At 48.7% G+C, this 25,298-nt stretch overlaps 1 protein-coding gene across 9 annotated transcripts in view; it reads left to right on the forward strand.

Moving 5' to 3' along the window:
• The first annotated feature begins 79 nt into the window (after positions 1–79).
• Positions 80–25,298, forward strand: part of TRPV1 (transient receptor potential cation channel subfamily V member 1) — a 37,617-nt gene continuing 12,398 nt past the window's right edge. Inside the window, exons 1-13 of one of the 9 annotated variants that reach the window (XM_078437607.2) lie at positions 81–848; positions 1,563–1,637; positions 1,995–4,410; positions 9,728–9,804; positions 13,664–13,983; positions 14,788–14,954; positions 15,032–15,184; positions 15,673–15,813; positions 15,961–16,259; positions 16,839–17,018; positions 19,005–19,163; positions 20,612–20,707; positions 22,402–22,472. In XM_078437607.2, coding sequence (XP_078293733.1) covers positions 13,697–13,983; positions 14,788–14,954; positions 15,032–15,184; positions 15,673–15,813; positions 15,961–16,259; positions 16,839–17,018; positions 19,005–19,163; positions 20,612–20,707; positions 22,402–22,472 — 1,553 coding nt within the window. In that variant the 5' untranslated portion in view covers positions 81–848; positions 1,563–1,637; positions 1,995–4,410; positions 9,728–9,804; positions 13,664–13,696. Of the gene's footprint in view, positions 4,411–9,727; positions 9,805–13,663; positions 13,984–14,787; positions 14,955–15,031; positions 15,185–15,672; positions 15,814–15,960; positions 16,260–16,838; positions 17,019–19,004; positions 19,164–20,611; positions 20,708–22,401; positions 22,473–25,298 lie in introns of all 9 variants that reach the window. The other 8 variants (XM_078437605.2, XM_078437606.2, XM_078437608.2 and 5 more) reach the window with 8 other exon arrangements.

A 25,298-nucleotide genomic window follows, 5' to 3' on the forward strand; every position in this document is an offset into this window, starting at 1 on the left:
CGTTTATTTATTTTTGAGACAGAGTGAGACAGAGCATGAATGGGGGAGGGTCAGAGACAGGGAGACAGAATCCGAAACAGGCTCCAGGCTCTGAGCTGTCAGCACAGAGCCTGACGCGGGGCTTGAACTCACGGACCGCGAGATCATGACCCGAGCTGAAGTTGGCTGCTTAACCGACTGAGCCACCCAGGTGCCCCTGTGGGCAGCTTTTAAGCAAAGCTTGTTCTCAGGGCACCATCTTGACCAAGAACCTACCTTCAGGGCATACTCTAATAATGCAGCCAGGACTCATCAACTGGATCCCAAATCAGTACTTTCCAAAAGAGACTCACCTGGGAACTGGTCCCAAATATAAATATGGTGAAGAGAAGAGAGAGAGAAAGAAAAGGAACAGTACCCCAGCATCCCGGTCAGCAGGCTCATCTATGACTCACCTGTAGACAAACAGAAAATAAATATGGACTTTAGGCACCAAAAAGTCTGGTGACTGTGCGCTCAAAGTAAGAAAAGAAGACCCCCCCCCCCCCAATCCAGCTTTTTGGATTGTTTTTAAAAGGACATGAAACCCAGGCTTGGGTCCCATGCACTGTTGGAAAAGTCCTTCCCTACTGGATTGTCCCATGTGACCCTGAGGTCCCTTTCTCACTCTTGTTCTCCCTTGGCCACAGCTGGTTATAGCTGAGGCAGGGGGTCGCCCAGGGCAGTAAAGCAGACTGGCTGAGATGAAGATGCAGGGATCCATGCTGCCTTCTCACCATGCACTTCCCCTCCAAGGACAGCCTGCTGCACTGGAGCTGCTCCAGATCCTTAACACAACTGGCTCGAAGGCACAGAACAGGGAAGGAAAGGTGGGTGGCATGACCAGCAAGGGGGACGGATGCTATGTGGCCCCACCATTCAAGCACATTGTTCCCAATAGTCTGACCAGGCAGGACCCTTTTTCGGAGGTGTGTCTGGGCAGCAGTGTATTTTTCTCCTGCACATTCTTGGGAGGCCTTCCCAAGGGAAGGGATGCAGCTGGGCATACTCCTGTCAGAGAGGATGGTCAGTTTAATCAGAGAGGACCCCTTATCCTGCAGGCCCTAGATTTTCTTTCTCTTGGTGTCGGCCTTGCTGGCCTACCATGTGTTTCTGGCCTGCAGAAACATCCCACTAGAGTCAGCATCCATGTGGGGGTCCCAGAGCATCTTAAACCTTTCTGTAGTTGGTAGGGATGACCATGGAATGGCTCCAGGAAAAGGCTGTCATTCCTGCATCTAGTTCCAGACTCCTAAGAGTGATCCCAAGGTTCAGGCAGGCCTGACTCTGAGACTCCTAGGCAACTATGAGTTTGGGAAGTGGCCATGTTGTTTCTTTGTAAAGGTCACTTTATGAATTATGTGGTTGTCTGAGCTCTTAGATTAATCTGCCTTGCCATGCTGATTGGATTTCAGATACTAAAGCTCATTCTTTCAGAGCTTTGTCCCTTTAATAAGACACCCCTGTCTGCTTTGGGAACACTGTAAATTATGGCATAGCTGTAGGGCTTGGTTTGGCAGGTTGGACATAAGGATCATTTGTAGGTTGTTCTGCAGAAAACCCCACCTGCTCCATGATTGTACCAGGACAAATAGCTGAAGATCACTCGGGAAAGTCATGTGAGTTTTCTCTCAGCCAAGATGAGTTGACACCATTATTCTGGAGCCCCTATGGAAAGCCTGTGAGAGAGGTCAACTTGGGATAGGCCAAAGGATAACAGATAGCCTGTCCATCAGGAGGAGTTGGCCCTCTGACTCCTGGGAGGCAGCCTGTCTTGTATTCTCACAGTGCTATGGATGGAGCCTGTAAATGTAAGATTAGGAACTGGATGGAAGGCCAGGTAGCCCATACCAGTGCCCAGTGCGGTGCTGGAACTCTCTGTTCCCTTTCCACATGTCCACTCTATCTCTGAGGGCCGAGCCTTGTGCAGTCCAAGCTTGCCAGCTAAAAGCTCTGTTACTGTTTTTATTGCACAGGCCTGGAGCCTCTGCAGTGGGGTTGAGCACAGCTTCCAGGGCCTCATTTCTTCAGCCTGAAATCATAAACCACTCACTGCTTTTGCCGTCATTCCCTGGAGGTACCAGTAAGTGTTTGATACCAGTGTGATCCTCAGATGAGGAACTGGCCTTTAGGACTGTTTGCCCATATCCTGATCTTACGAGCAGGTGGTAGACTTGCACTTTCTCCCCAGATTTGCTTCGGCCAGCAAAATGTGACCAGAAGTGTTCTACTTCTAAGCAGAGGCCCTTAGGAGCCAGTGTGTGATTTTCCACACTCCGTTCCCTTTGCCAGGAGTGACTGGTGGTGTCCTAGAGAATGGAGGCTCTGTCAGCCTGTGTTCCATGTTAGGGCACTATGGTGTAGAACCCTCACCAACAAATGTGCAACATGAAATGTGACTGAGAAATAAACCTTTGATGTTTGAAGCCACTGAGATTTGGGGTTGTTGCCACAGCATAACTTAGTTTATCCTGACCACTACAACCACAGTAGAGACTGTGTCTAAGAAGTCTCAGCTGCACCCAGCACAGACCCAGACATTTATTGAGCACCCACTAGGAGCTGGGTGTTCTGTCAGGACAGGGCTAAATTGCCAACACTAGGACAGATTAACACATGTGTGCAGAAGAAGGAACAATTCATTCTTTATGTAAGTGACATTAAGCTAAACCTTGGAGAGTTTCAGTCCATCAATACCAACAGCAGTTAACATTTTTTGAGCTATGTAGTAAGAGCTAATCTATACTTGTTTGGACCTATTTGATCTATATGGTAACCCTAGAAGGTGGGTACTATTATCTTCATTTCTCAGATGAAGAAACCGAGACACAAGTTAAGTAACCTACCTAAGATCACAACTCTAAGATTCAACCCCAGAGCCCATTTTCTTTAGCATTGTAGGCTGAGAGAGCAGGTGTATTCACATGAAAGTGACCGGCATGAGCAGGGTGTGATGAACTGTCTGGTGTAACTTGGTCACGGGGCTTATGAAAGGGTGTGATAGAACTTGTGGCTGGACGTGTTGGCCAAACTGTGAAGGGTCCTAGATGCCAGACTGAGGGGTTTAGACTTTCTCCTGTGGGCAGCAGAGTGGAGGACAGACTTCATGAGCTTTAGGAGTGTAACTGTCAGCCATGGGGACTTTAGAGTGGAGAATGGGTGTTACAGGAGGTGGGGGCCCAATTGGAGGGGCCTAGAAAACAGCTTGTGAGAGACAGTAGGCCTGAACCAATGTGGGGGCAGAGCCTGCCACACATACCCTTCTTTTGGCCCTTGACTATGCCTAGATGCATATAATGTTTATGTGGCTTTCATGTTCTTTATTCTTCTCAACTGACTGAAAGCTGCTTGAGGGTAGGCTTCCTCTTAGGTGTTCTCTGCCCTGCCCTTCTCCTTAATCTTGGGCTGATGCCCATGTTTGAATGTCCTTCTCCCAGGGAAGAACACAATACCTTGTCCAAGGCCCAGCTCAGATGCTATCTTCCTGCTGCACAGTCTCCCTGGAAGCATATCTGTGACTGGATTATAATTGCAGCTGGCATCTGGGACCCAACTCAGTGTTTGCTGTTGGCATGGCCTGTTGGCTCCTGGCTTGTGCCTGTTACAGCATGCCCCACCCAGTAAAGCGTCAGAGAGAGCCTAGCAGTTTTTCCTCATGTGTCCTGGCCTTCTCGAGGTCAGAGACCCATCTTATTCATCCTACTCACTTGCTGTGGTTTGCTAGTGCTTGGTGGGGCTTCAAGGAAGAGGGTGGTTTGCACCTGACCTCTCAGCCACAATTAGATGGACAGATAGCCCATCTTTGAAATTGAGAGATTCTGGGTTTAGAGATGTTCACTGTGTGACTCATGAAACATTAAGCAAATCTTGTTTTTTTTTCATTAAAAAACAATTAGTCACAACCTCGAGCTAATGGCCGGAGATAGCTCAACAATCAGCAGATGCGGTTCTCTTCTGAAATGATGAGCACAGTAACCCCTCATGCTTGCCTAGAGCTTTACCAGCTCACAGAGACCATTCATTCACATCCAGTATTCTTATTAATCCCCAGAAAAGCCTCATAAAGCAGGCAGGGCAGGTGCTTTCACCCATTTTGGGGATAAGGACCCAGAGCTTCAGCTATCAGCCCAAATTTATGGAGCGGGGTGTCTGCTGGGCCCGTCTGGGTCTCCTCTCCTGCCTCTATTCTCTGCCCATGCTCCTGACCCTCCAATCTCTTCTCTGTCTTGTTGCCAGTACCCACCCTGGGTCCCAGCTCTGCAGAGCGGGGCTCAGCTGTCGGGTGCTGAGTGGATGCCTCATCCCTCCCCAGCTTAGATGGCCAGCTCCATCCACTTCTGGAGTGCGCTGTCCCCTCTCACAGAGCCCTGCCCTCCATGGGAACTGACTCAGGTGGGTACCTGGTGACACTAATGCACAGACCAAATGCAGAAAGGAAAGTAGTTTTCTTCTAAGTCTGCTGTTTGCCATTTGTATCCGGATCCCTGAAGCCGTTTAAAATCTGGGAAGCAAGACACAAAAGTCAGGAAGTTAAAAATCCACACAAGATTTAGCAATCCCAAGATAAGACCGGTAGAGTTGGCACTGTCCTTGGGTGGGTTACAGGTACTCGCGATGGTGCTTTAACCACCTTCTCTGGGGCCGGAACTAGCTCTGCTTATTCCTACTTGGGTCCTCCCAGAAATGAGGGGCTGACGGTTCCTGATTTGGGTAATCAGGCTTTTATTAGCACACGACAGTTTGCTGGTTTCTAGCTGTACCAGAAAGTTTGGCTTCAAATCCATGAGGGACCCAGATGGATGAAGAAAATAAATGAGGATCACATTGCCAGGGTCAAGGGCTGAGTTTAAGTCAATGTGCCCCCCCTGGTGGTGACGCTAAAGAACTGCAGCCATTGATGACCTGGGGCCCAGCCCACTTGGCCCACCCACGTGCTGGTGTGGCCCCTAGCACTTTGCTGCACTGCCTCTTGTTCCCATCAGACCTGAGCTTGGGGTACGTGCCCCCTCCCAGAATTCATCACTGAAACGTGATCTACTTACAAAGAGTTTTAATGGATACATCATTACATAGATTCAAGAACACCTTGTTGGCAAAATACCACCCAGAAAACCAGGCTGATGGCAGCAGTGCTCAACCCTAAGGTCTTGTGTCTGCTGCCATTTCTTGAGTCTTAGTAGAACCACTCAGCGCAGGTTTGGCTCAGATAAAACCATGCCAATAAATGTATATGTTGTGCTCCTTTGGGCAAGTTGTGGAGCTAGGTAGGCTTAGAGAAGGAGAATTGAGGGTGCAAGAGCCCTGTCACTCTGGAGCCATGAAAATCTGCCAAATAAGACACAAACCTCAGAGCAGTTAAAGCTCAATACAAGCTTTAGGAAGCTTCAGACAAGACTAGTATGGTTGTCACTGTCCTTGGGCAGGTAACATAGCCTGTCTATACTTCATTTCCTCATCCATAAAATGGGGGACAAAATCAGACTCTCCTCATGAAACTTTGTGAGAGCCTGATGAGCTAATGCATAAAGTGCTTATCCCAGAACCTGGCACACTGCATGGTCTTAATAAGCATCCACTGCTATTATCGTTGTCTTTGTGATCACATGCACTGGTTGCTGCAGGAAGGTGCGGGTCTAGATTTCTGTAGGGTTTAGAGGTGAGCACTTTGGCTGGGCCCTTGGTGGAGAGGCTTTTTGGAAGAGGTGGGAGTTGAATGATAGAGCCTAAGCATCCAAAGGTCCCACCTGCCACCTGGTCCTTAAAAGACAGGTTAAGTGGATGCATAGTGCAAACACGTTGGGCAGAAAGAGGACAGGGGAAGGGGGTGGAGGCAAGCACAGTTAGTATGGCTTGGGAGGAGATGTGTCCAGGTAACAGGAGGGGCTGGGCCACAGTGGGAGTGGAGACTGGGGTTGTCGGCTCAGGGTACCAAGCCAAGGGGTAGGGCCTTATTCTGTAAGGGGGCACAGTCAGGAGGATATTCTAGGTCTGGGGATTGGGAGGTCATGAGTCAGGGTGCTGGGCACTTCTGGTGCCTCAGGTGAGAGGAAGTAGCTGCCAGCCGCAGAGGATCCATATGAGCCACAGAAACGTAGCCTGGACAGAACAGAGAAGGAGAGGCTGGAGATGACAAAGTATGTCAGACTTTGACATAAGAAAGTTGGTGCCTTAGGGGCGCCTGGGTGGCTCAGTCGGTTAAGCGTCCGACTTCAGCTCAGGTCATGATCTCGCGGTTTGTGAGTACAAGCCCCACGACGGGCTCTGTGCTGACAGCTTGGAGCCTGGAGCCTGCTTCGGATTCTGTGTTTCCTTCTCTCTCTTCCCCTCCCCCACTTGTATGCTGTCTCTCTCTATCAAAAATAAATAAATGTAAAACAAATTTTTTAAAATGTTGCTGTCTGATAGGCAGTAATGTTGAGGGGAGGGAGTGTGGAGGGCAGAGGGGTTCATCTTGGGACATGCTGATGGGAAGGGGTTTGTGGTCTTTACCTGGAGTTTCCAGGAGAGCTCAGGGGAAAGGATGGGGCTGGATCCCTGGATGAGGGAGTCCCTGGCTTGGGCATGTCAGATGGGTCCTTGGAGGAGTGGGGGGTCTCAGAAAGGGGTAGGAGGAGATAAGGGTCCTTTTCCTATATTGAGGAAAAGTTGTCAGGGAAGGAGGAGAAGGGCCAGGATTTCCCTGTAGCCCTCGCAGCGTGCATGGTGCCACGTAGACTCTGGGAGATGTTGTCAGTGCCCAATGGCTATGTTACAAAGGGGACACATTTAGTGACATGTGTTGTCCTCACTGGAGGCAGAAATCACCTTGGAAGCTAAGGGGACACCTCTGGTAGAGAAGTATAACCCTCCCCTTTCTTGGACGTTGCCCTGGGCTGGCCAGTTCTCTCAGTGCCTTTCTCAGATGTCTCCCACCCATGCCCCAGGGCTGCTGTGGCTGAGATCCGGACCAGGCCCAGCCAGTGTGTGAGCCAGAGGCTGTCCCTAACACAGCATCAGCATGTTGGTCTCCACACAGAGGTGTTCTCTGCAGCACCTCTGGCCCACACACATGGTTAGAAGGAACAGTGACCCTAGAGAACTTGTAGGTTGAAGGGTCACTGCTGGTGAGTTTTTAAAATATGTGTAACAGATGGTTATGCATGATTAAGAATGAATTCCATGGTCCAGCAATCCCACTTCTGGGTATATGCCCAAAAGAATCGAAAGCTGTGACTCAAAGAGATATTTGTACACCCATGTTCAGAGCGATATTCCACAGGCAAAAGTTGGAAGCAACCCAAGTGTCCATTGACCGATGAAGGACTAAACAAAACATGGTCTACACATACAATGGAATATCGTACAACCTTATAAAGGGAGGAAATTCTGTAGTATGCTACAAGATGGATGAATCTTGAGGACATTATGCTAAGTGAAACAAGCCAGTCACAAAAAGATAAATACTGCACAAATTCACTTCCATGATGGTCTTAGAATAATCAAATTCATAGAGACAGAATGTAGACTGGTTGCCAGAGGCTGGGGGAAGGGAAGAATGGGGAATTAGTGTTTAATAGGTATAGGGTTTCAGTTTCACAAGATGAAAACAGTTCCGGAGATGGATGGTGGTGACATTATAAATGTACTTAATGCTCCTGAATTGTACACTGAAAAGTGGTTGAAATGGTATTTTTTCATGTTATAGGTATTTTACCAAAATTTCTCAAAAAAGGATGAATTCCAAGGTTCATTTAAAATTTTTTTTTTAACATTTATTTTTATTTTTGAGACAGAGACAGAGCATGAACGGGGGAGGGTCAGAGAGAGAGGGAGACACAGAATCTGAAGCAGGCTCCAGGCTCTGAGCTGTCAGCACAGAGCCCGATGCAGGGCTCGAACTCATGGACCGTGAGATCATGACCTGAGCCAAAGTCGGCCGCTTAACCGACTGAGCCACCCAGGCACCCCCCAAGGTTCATTTTAATTGAAGCTAAAATGGCACACATATAAAAAAGTGTCCAAGCAAGGGACATGGTATGGCATGCTGAAATGGTGGCTCCTGTGCCCAGGCCAGAAGCTTCACCTGGGCAGTCATCTAATTGCACAGATTTCTTTTTCTTTCTTTCTTTCTTTCTTTCTTTCTTTCTTTCTTTCTTTCTTTCTTTCTTTCTTTCTTTCTTTTTTTCTTTCATGTTTATTTATTTTGGGGGCGCCTGGGTGGCTCAGTCAGTTAAACATCTGACTTCAGCTCAGGTCACGATCTCGTGGTTCATGGGTTCGAGTCCTGCATCGGGCCCCGTGCTGACAGCTCGGAGCCTGCTTCAGGTTCTGTGTCTCCTTCTCTCTCTGCCCCCACCCCCAGCTTGTGCTCTGTCTCTCTCTGTCTCTCAAATATGAATAAACATTAAAAAAAATTTTTTTAAAGAAAAATAAAAAATGTTTCTTTTTGAGAGAAAGAGACAGAGTGCGAATGGGAGAGGGGCAGAGAGAGAGAGGAAGACACAATCCGAAGCAGGCTCCGGGCTCTGAGCTGTCAGCACAGAGTCCAACGTGGGGCTCGAACCCACGAACTGTGAGATCATGACCTGAGCCAAAGTCAGACATTTAGCCAACTGAGCCACCCAGGCACCCAGCACAGATTTCTCATATGTAAAATGAGTATGCCCAGGGTTGTTGTGTGAGAGTGGGTTTGTGCAGCTTCTCTGTAAACTGTAAAATGTCGTGCAGAGTCCATGAAGTGTCTGCACTTCAGTGTCTTGACTCAGGGGTCAACCTTGTGAGCTACTCCAAGGAGGGCTACGATGGGACTTTTCTGGCACATAGCTGCTCATTTCAGGCCATGTAGGGCCCCCGGCTTTTTGGAGTCCTGTAGGGTTCCTACGGGCAGCTGCTGCCAGGATGGGTTCTGCAGGGCATTTCAGGTTGCAGACTGTATACACACTCAGAAGGACTTTGCAGCCTTTCTCAGCCATGTTCCAGGAGGGAATTATGCCTTACAGTATTGACTTTCCTCCTATGCTTTTACAATCATACTAGGAGAAATAAGAAAATAGACACGGAAATAATTTTCTGTGTTTTGTGGTTCCATGAGGAATCCCAGTTGAGTAAGGCTGGGACCTGGCAGACCCAGAAGCCTCCACCTCAATCCTACATGAGGCTCCACAGAGAATGAGAGGCCCAAGAGAGGCAGGCATTCGTCCAAGGTTGCACAGAGTTGGCAAAGCTGTCATTCAAAACCAGGTCCCTGAATGTCAGGCCAGGACTGTGTGATGGGTGATGTGACCCTTTACATTCCTTCCACATTTTCAAACTGGAGCAGTTTCATGATGCTGGGTTTTACTTCTCTGGTTGTTGAGTTTTTTTCCCCAGACCACCCTATCTGTAAGAGTGGTGGGCTTGAGAGGCCTGAGCAGTGGCCTCCTTCTTCTTGAGAGCTGAGGTCACAGCTCTGGCTGGCTCTGGGCTGTGTGTGGCTAAGTGCACTGCAGCCCTGGCATGGTGGGAGGAGGGGCAGCAGCTAAGTGGTTTCTGAAAAAGGGAAAAAATGATGGGAAAAGCTCTGGGATCCTCTGGGAATCAGAACCACGGCAACAGCAGCTGCTGCCATTGCTGGAAACATTTTCCTTGAGTGCCAGAGTGTATCCACAGCCCATCCCTGCCAGTGCTGAGTGACCGCGGCCCAGGGAGGGGCCACGGACCCTCACAGAGGCAACTCTTCTCCCCACACCAGTCCAGCTCTCCCTTCAAGTAACAAAGCCTTGGAGCTCGCTGGCACCTGCTGTGTCCGGGGTGTGCTGCACCTAACTGGTGAGTCCTTTCTGTTGTTTGCTGGCCGGTGCCGATGCTAGCACAGGGAGCTGTCACAAACTGAGCCCTGCCTCTGTCCGCTTGCGTGACTATGAGCAGTTCAACTAGCCTCTCAGCACCTTAGTTACCCCATCTGAAAACTGGGGATAATAACAGTGGCTGCCTCAAAGGTCATGGTGACGCTGAAGTGAAACTATAGTGGTGGTGCACTTAGCCTGGTTAATCGTAAACACTTGGCAAGTGACTGTGGAGGTTGCTATTGTCATTGTGTATGAGTTGCATCAGGGTCATCCTGGACCCTCCTCCTGGAGCAAAGAGGCCAGTGGTTTGTGGCCGGAGGTTTTGCCACATAGCTCCTTCCAGGCTGAAGGGGTGCTGGGTGGGGTGGCAGGAGTCCTGGGTTCTCACCCAGGCTCCACTCGCTCTCTGTTTTAGATAGGGTTCCTGTGGCTCTTCATCCATAGGCTGGGTAGCCCCCGGATCTCCGTCCCTCTTTAGGAAATGCTCAGGTAGGAATTTCTCTTTAGGAATGATCAGGGGTGGATCCTGGACCAGTTCCCAAGAGCCTGTAGGGAAGCTGGAGGCAGACAGATGCTTTGAGCAGAGAGGGAGCAGGAGAGCTGCGCCCCGGGATGTGTCACATCCCGGATTAGGGAGAAAAAGGGGGCTTCGCCCAGGTGGTGGGCAGTTTCCTTCCTGGCTCTGGAGTTGAGAAAGATCCAGAGGCCAAACCAAGTTTTGCTGAGCAGGGTCATTTTTTTCAGGACAGTCCTTTAGTCTCCATTGGTGGGTTTGTGAATCTTGCCTAAACCAGAACCGCCGTCTCCATCAGACACCCCAAGTCATAGCTGGAAATTTCCCCCATCATAGTAGGACATTCAACTGTGATAGGTACCTTGCCACGGGGCTCATGTGCTAGACACACCCGGGCCTGGCAGTGGCAGACTATCTTGTCCCTGTCCACCCTGCAGCCCAGAGCAAATGGCCTCTCAGTCCCTGTCCTGCCCTCTGCTCTGGAAGAAGCTTAGTTTCCAGTAGGGAATCAAGTGTGAGGCATGCAATGCAGATTTGGGGTTTGTTGACTGACCGAATGATGGTACTGTGTGGGCTGCTTCATGTTTATTGGGTTTGGTTAGATTTGGACCAGTCAGAGGGAGAGGCAAAAGGTGACACTGTGGAATGACTTGTGGGGGCCCCTGCTAATGGGTGCTCTGGTTGGGATATTAAGAACTGTGAGTCAGGCATCAGGTTTATTCTTGGTTTTGTGGCCAGTCCTACCAAGGGGAGATGCCCTGCGAGAGTCAGGCCCTGGCAGATGGCCTGGTTCCTACTTGTACTTCATTTTGGCCTTTGAGCTTCCTGGGATGCTTGTTTGAGCAGGAAGGTGCTACAGGTTGGGGCTTCTGAGCAGAAGGGGGTTGTCCCTGCCTGCCTGGCCCCAGGGCTAGGGGACTTTGGGCTGATCAGTTCCTCACCCTGGTGTGAAGTCCGGGGCTGAGTTTAATGGCTGAGAAGACCCCTGTGGTGGAGTGCTAGAGATACTCTGCAGTCAGGCTTCCGGGTATCAAATCCAGGTTCCACCTCGTCCTAACTGTGGCCTCCAGCAACCACTGTGCCTGAGTTTCCTCATCTGTCAAATATTTACTTCTTGGAGATGTGAGAATGAAGTGAGCACATGTGAAGTGTTAGAATGGTACCCACCCTCGCACAGTACGTGCTCAAGCACGTTAGTTACTTTCGTTCTTACTAGCCTCCTGTGCCTTTTAATGGTAGCAGGCTCCACATAGTATGAACATAATAAGACGTTCTCTTCCGAAAGCGCAGATGAGTGTTGGTGTTTATGCTTCTGAAGCTTCTCATGGCTTCCTACCATCCACACAATAAAGTCCAAATCCTGTTCCTTGATGTTCAAGGACAATAGCCATCTGGTTCTGCCCTGCTGCCTGTCCTCCAGGCCCACTGGCTTCCTCTTCACCAGCTACTTTGGGATCCCCATCCTCTCCCCTGGCCCCAGATCAACCCTCATCTCTTTCTAGGCCCAGATCCTCTGTCACCTTCTCCATGAGGCCTTCTTCAGGACCCTGGCCCCTCCTGTGATACCCCTGCCCCAGCCAGCACCTGGTTTCTGTCTCAGATGGGGCCGAGTCCTCTCTGTGCCCCCAGCACAGGCCTGGGTACCCAGTAGGATTCAGTAGATGGCTGTTGAGTGATGGGATGAACAAATGGGTGAGTGGTTGGAAGGAGGATTCCCTGTGGCCAGGAACACTTCCTGCTACAGGGTTTCCATCTGAGGGATAACCCAGAGAAAGACTCGAGCCCCCCTGAGAGTCAAGCCCCCCTGAGAGGAACAGCAGGCAGGATGGAAAATGGGCCGGCAGTCAGCTGTCTGTCTTCTTCGCAGGGTGCAGAGTGGTGAGGCTGCCTCATTTATTTTTCCCCCAAGGACCTGGGCATCAGATAATAGCTGATTTATTGCCGAGGCCCAGCTGTGTGCTCTGAGTGTTCACTGCCTGAACTTGCACTTGAAAATGCAGGTTGTGAGCAGCTTCCCATTTCTTGACTGGCTATTTTTTGGAATCCAACCACTGCTGGAACATGAATCTCACTAACTTTCTTTGGAAATTGGAACAAGAAGGGTCTATATCTGATCTCTTTCATGTCCCCGACAGTGACCACAGCTTTATTTCATAGAGAGGGGGATCAGGCAAGTGCCCTGCTCAGGAAGAGGTCATAGGATGTGGGGGAGATAAGGCAGTGCCAGATAGAAATTGCTAGACTGCAAAATGGATGGTGCTAACAGGGCCACGAAGGATGATGGACAACCAACTGGGCCACTCTGGACGGGGAGGGAGCACAGCCAGTGCAGAGCCTGGGGGTGTGGAGGAGGCAGCATTAGTGTTGGACCCCAAAAGGAGGTGGCCTCTGAAAAGTGATAGGATTTGGGCATGAAGAGGAGAAGGAAAATGCCCCCCAAGTGGAAACACTGCAGAGGCAAAGGCCTCTGAGATGTGGGACAGCCCTGGGTACCAGGGAGTGGGGATGCCCTGCTGGATGGAGGGAGGAGTGGGACAGAAGGTTAGGAAGGGGGTGGAAGACACTATCAAAACAAGTTCACGGCCATATGTGCTAGTGCTAGTGCCAGCTGAACACCACATGTTCAGGCCTGGAAGGCCTGCACCAGCCTCTAATCTCTTAAAGTTTAAAAATTCAGGGATGCTTGAAATTTCACAAAAATGACAAAAAAGTGCAAAAAGTCCCCACCAACTCAATAGTTGCAGCTGCCAGGTCGAAGAGCAAAAGCAGGCAAGCACGTGGCTGGTGACGGGGACACGTGGCACAAGAAGGCCTGTGCAGCATGGAGTGTGAGCGTGTCAGTCTCTGCCGCTCACCCTGTTCACAGAGACACAGCCTGTTCTGCTCTTTGAGGCTGAGCCATTCACATCACCCGAGTCCCTCCCTGAATGCCCAGCCATTGACAGCCACTCCCATTGTTTCCTTTATTCTGATCTTGGAGGGAGGCAGAGCAGTAGTTATGATCCCACTTTACAGATGAGGCAACTGAGGCCCAGAGAGGAGAGCAATCCATTCAAGTCTTTCAGAGCTTATGGCTTCAAGCTGGGGGACACATCCACCCTTGAGCCCAATGCCCATGGGGTTGCTAGGCCTGCTCACCCCTGGGGCCTCTGAGGTAGGAGGTATAGCACCCCTAGAAGCTTTAGTTCTGGGGGGCTAGGGCCAGCAGCTGTTGGATCTCTGGGGTGTCCTGCTTCACTGGGGCTTTTGCAAGGAGGGCAGATGGGGGCTAGAGTTGTGGAGTCCTCAAGCTGGGCACACACCTGATCTTGGTGGCTGCCTGCAGGCTGCCTCTCAGGCCACAACGGATCTGACAAGGATGAAGAAATGGGGGAGCTCAGACTCAGGGGAGTCTGAGGAGCCACCCCAAGAAGACTCCTGCTCAGACCCCCTGGATGGAGACCCTAACTCCAGGCCAGCTCCAGCCAAACCCCACATCTTCCCCACGGCCAAGAGCCGCAGTCGGCTTTTTGGGAAATGCGACTCGGAGGAAGCTTCTCCTATGGACTGCTCTTACGAGGAAGGCCAGCTAGCCTCCTGCCCAGCCATCACCGTCAGCCCTGTTGTCATCATCCAGAAGCATGAGGATGGCCCCACCTGTGACAGGTAAGCTGCATCTGGAGCCTGAGCCCCTCCCCACCAGGAGCCCACTGGCTCTGCCAGCTAAGGCCCCAGCTATGGAGATACCATGTGTTCCTCTAGCTTATGGGCTGAAGGTCATAGAGCCAGGGAACTGGGGAGGCTTCACAAATTGTCTGGTCCAGCATCTGCACTCCTAGGAGCCTCAGGACACATGGTCATGGATGCTGGCCTATCTGCTGATCTTAGCTGCAGGCTGATCTCTAGGTTTCCAGGCCTCAAATGCTCACCAGCCCCAAACACTTAGACTCTTAAGTTGAAAACCTCAGGGCCAGGATGCTTTTTAGAGAGCGCAGAACAGTTCCAGTGACAAGCCCAAGGGCCCTCTCACTTCCTCCAAGGCAGGTGAGGGAGGTACATGGGCCGGCTGACCTCCAGGCCAGTGTGAAGACACTTTTTCACTTAACAGGAACCGTCCAAACTGCTGCAACTCCCCGCCTTCAGCCCCCTCCGGGCTACTGCCCCCAGAGCCCCAGCTCCTGAGTAGGCAGAGAAGTGAGTGGCTTGGGTGTTGGGGGAAGCGGTGGCAGCAAAGACTTTCTAGATGGTGCCTACAGGCAGGGAGGGGACAGAGTGTGGACACATGCACCCCATCGTTCCCTGTTACATCAGTTTCCTGGACGGTCATCTAGACTGAGGGATGGGTTTTATATCATGTTTTTTCACCTTTTGGTTTGCCCTGGGATTTAGTCATACTCCCTGACAAGCTCTGGAGGCCCCAGGGCTGAAGGGAAGTCAGAGCAGGAGATGAAGGTGTTTTCTGGCCTGCAGGCAGTCTTCCCAGAACTCTGCTCCTGCTGGGTCTGAGAAGAACCTCAAGCTGTATGATCGCAGGAAGATCTTTGAAGCTGTCGCTCAGAATAACTGTGAGGAGCTGCAGAGTCTGCTGCTCTTCCTGCAGAAGAGCCAGAAGCACCTCATGGACAGCGAGTTCAAAGGTGGCCCCTGCAGGGCCGGGCTCCTGGGTCGGGCCCCAGCTGTCATGCGCTGCTCTGACCCTCACTTTGTCTTGCAGACCCAGAGACCGGGAAGACCTGTCTGCTGAAAGCCATGCTCAACCTGCACGATGGGCAGAATGATACCATTCCCCTGCTCCTGGAGATTGCCCGGCAGACGGACAGCCTGAAGGAGTTTGTCAACGCCAGTTACACAGACAGCTACTACAAGGGTGAGGAGGGGGACGGGGTTTGGCATGACTCTGTGCACAAGCACAGCTGGAGCCAGGTGGCATGCCTGGGCAAGCCTCTGAGCTTCGTACTCCCTGCACCAGCCACTGCGTTGGCATCTCCTGGTCCTGGGGGGTCCTTGCCTCCCCCACCTGCTGGACTTGTTTTCTCCTGGTGCTGAGGGTCCCATCCTCCCCTCTGTGGACTCGGTGTTCTTTGCTTCCAGAAGCCATGGCTACTCTCCCTGCTACTGTTCCTTGACCTTGGGCAGTTTTGACTATTCCAGGTCATGGTCGTCATGGTCTGGTGTTCCCTGGGGGTCTCTACTTCTGCCTCAGGGACTCTCTAGGCCCCCTTTGGGCATTCTGGCCTGCTCCCCTCTTGTATGGGGGAGTCATCTGGCATTTTCTGCCCAGGTCTTCCCCCTGCACCTATCTAAGCACCCCCACAGGACTGTGAGTACAAAGCCAACAGCACACACCCTCCACAGGCCAGACGGCCCTGCACATTGCCATTGAGAGGCGGAACATGGCACTAGTGACCCTCCTAGTGGAGAACGGGGCAGACGTCCAGGCTGCAGCCAACGGGGACTTCTTTAAGAAAACCAAAGGGCGGCCCGGCTTCTACTTTGGTAGGGAGACCATGGGGTAGACCCTTGGATTTTTGACAATTGCCAAGGGGAGGTATCGGGTGGAGAGAGAGGGATTTGGAGGCCGGGTGGTCCAGGGACCAAGCCAATCTATTCCTGAGGCCCATCATATGCCTGTGTTGGCCACAGGTGAGCTGCCCCTCTCCTTGGCTGCATGTACCAACCAGCTGGGCATCGTGAAGTTCCTGCTGCAGAACTCTTGGCAGCCAGCAGACATCAGTGCCCGGGACTCGGTGGGCAACACAGTGCTGCATGCGCTGGTGGAGGTGGCCGACAACACAGCCGACAACACTAAGTTTGTGACGAGCATGTACAACGAGATTCTGATCCTGGGGGCCAAGCTCCACCCTACACTGAAGCTGGAGGAGCTCACCAACAAGAAGGGGCTGACGCCACTGGCTCTGGCTGCCAGGAGTGGGAAGATTGGGGTAGGGGGGAGGCTTCGGGCCTGGGCAGGGAGTGTGACTTTAGATGGTGGTGTTGGAGGGACGGTCTGCCTTGCTGCATGCCTGGCATCACCATCACGCAGAGCCCTGCTACTGTGACACTAGCCTGTAGGGGTAGGGCAGGGGGCTGTTAGAGGAAGCCAGAGGAATTGTGAGATGCTGGGCAGAAGCCAGCATCACACCTGACTGTTTCTCATTTCTACGTGTGAGCAGCACTAGCCAGACACAGAGTAGGGGGGACGGGGGGTGCTAGGGCCTGGGGATAAGAGTATGTTGAGTCAAGGGTGAAATTGATGTGATCAAGTGTGATCAGCCAGGTGTGATCAGGCAATGGGTCTGATGTGGCCGCATTTGGGGTCTGAGGCAGTGGGTGGGTTGATCTTGATGGTGGTCGGGAGGCTGCTGGATAGAGGTGAGGACTCTCCTAGGGCTTGGGTAGAGTCTCCAACTGAGCTGGGAAGCAGACTTATTCCTGAGGCAGAGTTGGTAGCCTGGTAGAGACACATCTTGTGGTTGGGGCTCCAGGATGGTCTCTAACAGGCTCTCATATCCCCATGGCAGGTCTTGGCCTATATTCTTCAGAGGGAGATCCAGGAGCCCGAGTGCAGGCACCTGTCCAGGAAGTTCACCGAGTGGGCCTACGGGCCTGTGCACTCCTCACTCTACGACCTGTCCTGCGTCGACACTTGCGAGAAGAACTCGGTGCTAGAAGTGATCGCCTACAGCAGCAGTGACACCCCTGTGAGTGGGCCGGGGTGGGACTCAGCCAGGGTGGGCTTCTTGTCTCACTGCACCCCCAGCCTCCACTCCAGCCCCTCGATCCAGCTCTGCCTGTCTTCTCATCACTGAAAACCTGCTGCGTGGGGTCTAGGCCCAGAAGCTTCATCTCCCCATTTGTTCCCACTGAATGTTTTCCTTCATCATACAGTGTACAATGATATTCCCATAAAAGCGTAAATATTTCAGATATACACAGACAAAAACAACCTTCTTTTTATACCATATAAAAACATGTAGCTTTATTTTGTTTATATAAATGGGATCAAACTATGCAAAATGTAAAACAACCAGTTTTTTTACTTACTGGTGTATCTTGTAGATAATTTTATATCAGAGTAGGTATGGATCTGCTTCATTAAAAAAAAACCCCGCAGTGTTCTGTAGGAGGGCTGGGGATAAATGCCCATTGGAGGACATTTGAGTTATATCCAGTTTTCCGCTCTTACAGTACTGCGGGCCACTTAGCATGGGTTTGAGAATGTTTCTAGGATGCCTGGAAATGGAATTGCTAAATCAAAAAGTATGTATGTTTTAGCATTTTAATAGCTACATCCAAGTTGTCCTCCACAGACTCCATCAGTGCATTTGCCCCCACCAGTGGGAAAATCTGCCCATGCCCTTGCCACCCTGGGTATTATCAGTCTTTTCTCAAAAACTGGTTTAAGTTCTTGGGGCCTGAAATGCTATCTTACTGATGTCTTAATTCTCATTTTCTTGGCTAATATGAGGTGAATAATTTTCTCATGTATTTACCTGGCCGTTCATATTTCCTTGGTAGATTTCCTATTCATTGTCCTTGGCCATCTCTTCTGCTGAACTGTTTGCCCCATTCCTCTTTGTTTCTAGGTTCTCTTAGTATGGAGTGAATCCATCCTTTCTCTATTGCATATATTGCAAATATTTTATTTTCTTCGTCTGCCTCTTGTAACTTCAGTCAATGCATCGTTTGCTTATGAAAGGTTTTTAGTTTGAGAGCCAAATCAGTCTTTTTCTTTTATAACTTCTGTGACTTTTATCTTGCTTTGTAAGTCCTTTTCCACTATAAGGTTATACAATATCCTTCAATATTTTTGTTTAGCTCCTTTGTAGGTATTTTACGTTTGTCTCTTTAATTTGTCTAGAATTTATTTTTGTGTAGGGGTGAGGTAGGCATCTCACTTAATTATTTTGTTTCCACATGAGGGTCCCAGGGCCACTAAATGAAAAGCCTGTCCTACCCCCACTGCTTTGAAAGGCTACTTTCCCTGTCTGTTCTTTCTAAGGTATACCTGCCCCCGAGGCAGCCCCAGGGGCTAGGCTGGAGTTTGTGCTGGTGAGGAGGCTACCACAGTATCTTAGAGGGCAGAGGCTGTGTTTACAGGGGCAAAGTCTAGTGGGGGAGAGAGGTCTAGACTGTTTGGCTGTGCCCCGCCAGCCTTCACCTGGGCTGCCATGCTGGATCAGGGCATTGGATTCAGAATCCCGAATGGAGTGTCCCCAGAGAGCTGGCTCATGTAGGAAACAGCTTCAAAAAGGCTGAGGTGTTTGGCCTAGAGAGGAGAGGGCTCTGGGGCCACGCTGCCATTTTCATGTCTTGGAAGGCTCTCTCAGGCAGAAATGCAATACTGGGGTCCCTGAGTGCAGAACTGGGACAACTGGTGGAAAGCAGAGAAGTAAGACCAACTTTACTCCAGAGAATTGATCTTCCTGACAGTTAGCATTTCTCCCCAGGCTGCTCGAGGCAGCGAGGAGCTTCCCATCCCAAAGGCACTGAAGAAAACATTGAACCGGGACCTTACTGGGGGAGCGAGAGCTTGGGCTGGGGGTTGGGTCGATGACCTGCAAAAGAGGATGATTTTGGCTTGTCCATCTTAGGAATATACTGGAACTTCAACAGAGATCTCTTGGATATGAGACTTTGTCATTCCTGGCTGGGGAGTGAGCCTCACCTCTCTCTGCTCCCCTTAGAATCGCCACGACATGCTTTTGGTGGAACCGCTGAACCGACTCCTGCAGGACAAGTGGGACAGATTTGTCAAGCGCATCTTCTACTTCAACTTCTTCGTCTACTGCTTGTATATGATCATCTTCACCACAGCAGCCTACTACAGGCCTGTGGATGGCTTGGTGCGGCCTGAGGCTTGGGGACTGGGGAGAGGGATGGGCATTTCCAGAAGACCCCCGAGACCCAGGCCCAGGCCAGGCCCTGGACTCCTTCCCAGCTCACTGGAGACATGGAAGGATCAGCCGGAGCTCCTCATGTCCCTGTACACAGCCCTCCATGTCTCAGGCTGTCCTGGCAACCCTCCCTCCCCCTTCTCAGTCCCTCCTGTGGTCTCCTGGTTCTGTGAGGCTGAGTGTGTGGTCTATGAGGTCCCTGATGGCTGAGGAGGGGCAACGGGTTAGAAAAGATGCAGGAACTAGGGCTCTAGAAGCAGCTCTTCCCTCGGTTGGCTGTCTGTAGGGTCATGAGTTGGCGTGAGCCCTGAGCCTATTGCCATCCCACTGGCCTGCCCACTTTTGTTCATTCACTCGCTCATTGTTTGTTCCCTGGACATCTACTTTTGAGCATTTCTTCTGTGCTAGGCCCTGGGCCATCCATCAAATCGGCTTGAGACCAGACTTCTTCCTCTACCAAGAGCCATGGACTCCTTTGAGTTACTAAACTGAATCCTTTCCATTCAATACCCAAGCACTTAATTTGCTGCCTTTGTTTCCAGGGCGCCTTGCTTATAAATGTGATTTAAAACCCCACTTCCTAGTTAGGTGAAACCTGACTTCTATCCACCTAGTAAGGCCATTTAACCATTTCATTTTATGAGAAAAGAGAAATGTGCTAATAAGACAAGCTAGTGAGGCAGTGTTTATCAAACATCAATGGCAAGCAGAAAGGAAACCCACCCCAGGAATGTATCTGAGACACAAGGATGACACACACGTGTGTGGAACATCTCACCTCCCACCATCCAGGGGAAACCCCAACAGTCATGGGACACCAGGGGTTCACCATGGGCTGTGGGAGCAGCAGGAAGCATATGGCATTAGCGTCTATGAGTGTCTCCACCTATGCCATCTACCCCCTCCCATAGGTGCTCCTGGCTGGACAGTATCTGGGAAGGAGCACAGCACTGTAAGGATGCTCTGCTTGGCACCTAAAAGATGCCACTTTGGGAATCAGCTCCCACAGAAGGGCCTCCTTGCAGGTGTCCCCAATAATGCACTGTCTTTAATGATGCCTCTCTCCTGATGGAGGCTGGGCCTCTTGGGCAGCCCAGCTCTTTTTTTTTTTTTTTTAATGTTTATTTATTTTTGACATAAAGTGAGTGTGTGAGTGGGGGAGGGGCAGAGAGAGAAGGAGACAGAGGATCTGAAGCAGACTCTGCTGACAGCAGAGAGCTGGATGTGGGGCTTGAACTCATGAACCGTGATGTCATGACCTGAGCCAAAGCCGGACACTTAACCAACTGAGCCACCCACATGCCCCCAGGGGTGGGCTCTTAATCACAGGGCTTGGTAAATGCTTGTTGAGTGAATGAATGAGTGAATTGAGTCACTAACTTCTCTGCACCTTGCAGCCTCCCTATAAGCTGAAACACACTGTTGGGGACTATTTCCGAGTCACTGGCGAGATTCTTTCTGTATCAGGAGGAGTCTACTTTTTTTTCCGAGGGGTAAGCATTCCTTCCCACACTGTGAGTTTCCATTATCACCAAAACAAAAAGCCAAGAGACTCACTCATTGCTCACTCATTCTTGACTTCAGGGGAGAGATGCCCAGGTGAAGATGAGGCATTCGTGCCCAGTGGGTTTCCGCAGACTCAGGACAGTTCGAAGTGTTCGAAGACAGATAGTCAGGACTTTCCACCGGACATACAGTTGACCCTTGAACACTGCAGGGGTTAGGAACACCAACTTCTCACACAATTGAAAGTCTGCTTATAACATTTGACTGCCCCCAAATTTAACTACCAGTAGCCTACTGTTGATTGGAAGCCTTACTGATAACATAAACAGTCAATTAACACATATTTTGTATGATACATGTATTGCACACTATATTCTTACCATAAAGTAAGAGAAAATAAGAAAATCATAAGGAAGAGAAAATACATTTACAGTACTGTACTGTATTTATATAAAAAACTGCATATAAGTGGACCCTCACAGCTCAAAGCTATGTTGTTCAAGGGTCAACTGTAATGTTTAATTATGAAGTAGAGTGGAAGTCTCTTAAGTGACAGGATCATGACTGGTGGTTATTTAATTAAAACCATCTGTTAAAGCTCAAAACAATGAAAGAAATCTACACATATACTGGAATCATTTTATTTTGCCTGAAAACTCATACATGTACATTCCTTGGCTGTTTTTCTAATATATGAACAGTCTCTTTTCTTTGAAATTGGAACCACTGTTACATATACAAGTAATTGGAGATTATGGTGATTTTCCCCCTTAACATTTTTTTTATTAAAAATTTTTTTTAATGTTTTATTTTCTGAGAGAGAGAGATAGAGAGACAGAATGTGAGCAGGGGAGGGACAGAGAACAGGGGAGACACAGAATTCAAAGCAGTCTCCTGTCAGCACAGAGCCCGATGCAGGGCTTGAACCCATGAACTGTGAGATCATGACCTGAGCTGCAGTTGGATGCTCAACCAACTGAGCCACCCAGGCGCCCCTCCCTTAATCTTTTTGATCTAAGCTACACCTGATTTTTTTTTTTTTTTAGTGACTTACCTTTAAGGAATCTTTCCAAATCATTGGATGCTGTCTTCACAGAAACAACTGTCTTTTTATTTTTGTACTCATATTTTATATTATAATAAGATACAAAGCCACAGTAACAAGTGCAGTCTTGATGACAAGGATTAACTGTGGGAGGGAGCAAAGTGTGTGGGTATCCTGGAGAGGGTCTCCTAGCCACCAGCCCTCACTGTGGGCATCAGTCAGAATGTTTTCAGGGAGTAGACAGCACTGGCTAATCTGGTGACTTAGTGCAGTGGAGGCTGCTTAAAGAATTTTTACTATAATGCATAGTTCTTGAAGAAAACTAGGGGAAAATGCACAAATTAGAAAGAAGAAAAGAAATTGCTCAATCTCATCATTCAAACACAGCAATTAATAATATTTTGGTGCTTTTCCTTCCTGTCTTTATTTCTACCTAGAGTCGTAATTCCACTCTCTATTTTTAACAGTCTCTCCTGACTGAGTCACATAATGTTACCCTGTGAACCTGACCCTCGATGTTCTACCCTTTTCAGAACCTCTGCTTCGATGCATTTGTTCCATCGTCGGCCATTTAGGAGCATTGCAAGTACACTCACCATTTCACCTTTCCTGGCTTCTTACTCTATTTGTTTGCAGATTCAATATTTCCTGCAGAGGCGGCCGTCTCTGAAGACCTTGTTTGTGGACAGCTACAGTGAGATGCTTTTGTAAGTGTTGCTTTGACTCTTATGACTTGATAGCAGACGGTATCTTTTGGCCCAGTCCTAAAGTTATAGCCATCAGTTCTCACCCATCCTCTCACCTATGCTAAGCCTGGAACATAGTAGGACCTCACAAATGTGTTGAATGAATGACAGAAGGCCCTCAATACATGTGTGGATGAATACTGAATCTCTACTCTGTGTCATATATGCACCAGGTGCTAGGAAATGACATACATGGGCTCATGTGGCTTATAGTCTGAGTTACAGTCTGAATACCCTTGGTCACTTTTTTTCATGCGTTTGTCCAACCATCTGGTAGTTACTGAGTTGGCATTGGAATACTGAGATGAAATAGATATGACTCCTGTCTTCAAGGAGTTTCCGATCCTTGGGGTAGTGTTTCTCAACCTTGGTACCATGGACATTTTGGACTGGGTGATTCTTTGCTATGGGGGCTGTCCTATGCATTGTAGAATGTTTAGCAGCATCCCGGGCCTCTACCTGCTAGCTGCCAATAGCACTCTCTCTGTCCCCCATTCTTGATGACCAAAAATGTATCTAGATATTGCCAAATGTCCCCGACTTGGGGAGGCACAAAGTCACCCAAGACTGAGAATCATTGCTTTAGGGGGAGACAGATAAGCAAAAACCATAGTTATAGAACAACATGGATGTCACCAGGACCCTCCTTCCTTCACAAAATAAGCTGGAACCTTACGAAATTTCCTTGGAGGACCCAGGATACACAAAGGGGGTTTTCAGATGGGGATGGGTTCTCCTGGGATTTATACTAAGGACTTAACTCTGATCCCCAAATTTCCTTCATTCCTGAGGCCTCTCTATTCCTGGCAAATGAAAGGAGTTGATTTCTTATCCTATTGTAGCTAGCTTGTCCCATGTGTTTACCATAATCTTCAGATACTTGCACTTTAACTCCAAAGGGCTGGGTCTATAGGGTTAGTGCAATGCTGGTTTGCTTTACTAAGAGAAACAATGTTCTCCTACATAGCATTGTGCCAATAAACTTGATTCTATTCCTAGGAGGACTTACTGCAGGCAGGTTAGAAATGGATTTTATTTTACTTTTTCAAAGCTACTCATGCCCATGGGTAAACATTGAAGAGAACTAAAACGCTTACAGCCAGTATATGAATTCCTCATCTTAAACCTTCCCATCTTGTAAATTCTCCTTCCCAGGGACAATCACTTTTCATTCTTGCAGCTCTTTCTTCTGATGTTTTCTCACCTGGTGGATGAGGATTTAGCATCCTTTTACTTCCTTCCTCTCTGCTTCTGCTCCTCTAGCCTCCCAATATAGTTTGAAGTAATTTTTGTTTTAGTTGGTATTGAGTAATTTATGTTATGTCTCTACAAGTAGTATTCACAGTTGAGCTTCATAATATACTGTACTTCTTTTTTTGTTTGTTTCTCCTAAAATTTGTAATTATCTTGTTGTTACTTGTTTAGTTTTCTTTGTACCTGTTGTTAACTTGTCCCACACATCTCAAAGCCTCTCAGTAAAATTTTTCTCAAAGTCAATCACATAAATTATATGATTGGAATCCCTGCTCCTAGTTTTTTCCTTGAGAGATCTCCTCCTAGAGTGCTGTCCTCTCTTTCTTACTGGGCTGGTTGCTCTCTGGGCCTGCTGCTTAGCCATCATCCTGGGACTCCTCTTTGTTGCCATCTTTGGGATGCTCACTGCTTTCATTCTGGGCTAGACTTCCTGTCTCTTTCTTGGTTTTCCTCCTTTATCCTCCTTCAGTATTGTCATTTGGTGAAAAGGATTGTCTCCTGGTGAAGGGCACAGTGATGACAACTTTTATTGTGTCTGGTTCTTGAGTCTCATTCTCCCACATGTGCACCCGAGGTGTCATCCCTTCACTAGCACCTTAGAGGTCCCTTTCACTTCTCTCCTGATTTGGATCTCTTATTTTCTGAACCCCAAGTCTTCCTTTTTACTGATTCACTCCCTTTTTGAGGGAAAAACATCCTCAGCTAAAGAAAAAAGGCACATAGTAGGGAAGGGGGGAGTAAAATTTATTTGAAATCTGGCATGCCTGAGAATATTTCTACTATACCTTCACATTTTATTGATATCTTGATTGGGTATAAAAAATTTTTTAAAAATTGAAGATATTTCTCCATTGTTTCCCTGCTTCCAGTATTATAGATGACAAGTCCAAAACTATTCTGATTCTGGATCCTCTTAATACCTGGTTTGGTTTTTCTCTTTGTAAATCTGTGGTATCTTCTGTTTGTTTCTAGTGTTCTGAAACTTAATGATATGTCTTGATTGGATTTGTTTTTATCCAATGTTCTGGGCACTTGGTGGGCTCTTTCAATCTGGAAATTTATGTCCTTTATTTTGGGGATATTTTCTTGAATTATTTCTTATGATATGTATATTGAACCTCCTGACTTAGTCCTGAACCAGTTCTTATATCTTCTCACTTGTGTTCTCTTTATCTTTGGCTATTCTTTCTGGGAAGTTCAAATCAACTTTAATTTCTACCCCTTCTATTGAGTTTATTACTTTTGATACCACATTTTAATTTCTGTGTGTTCCTTATCTATAGCACTCTATTCTTGTTTCATTGATGCAATATCTTCTTTTATCTCTCTAAGACTATTGAAATAAAATTTTAAAATAAAATAAATTTTCTTCTTTTTGCATAGGCTTTATTTTCTCTAAGTTGTTGTTTCCCATTTTCTTGTTTTGCTCTATCTTTCATATTAGAAGATACCTGGGAATTTTTTGTTTTCTGGAAATTTTTTATATCTGCTCATGAGTAAGAGTGGAGGACTGAAAAGCTTGCCGGGAGCTCT

This window comes from Panthera onca, chromosome E1 (genome assembly GCF_046562875.1).
Source record: "Panthera onca isolate mPanOnc1 chromosome E1, mPanOnc1 haplotype 2, whole genome shotgun sequence".
Classification (NCBI taxonomy): domain Eukaryota; kingdom Metazoa; phylum Chordata; class Mammalia; order Carnivora; family Felidae; genus Panthera; species Panthera onca.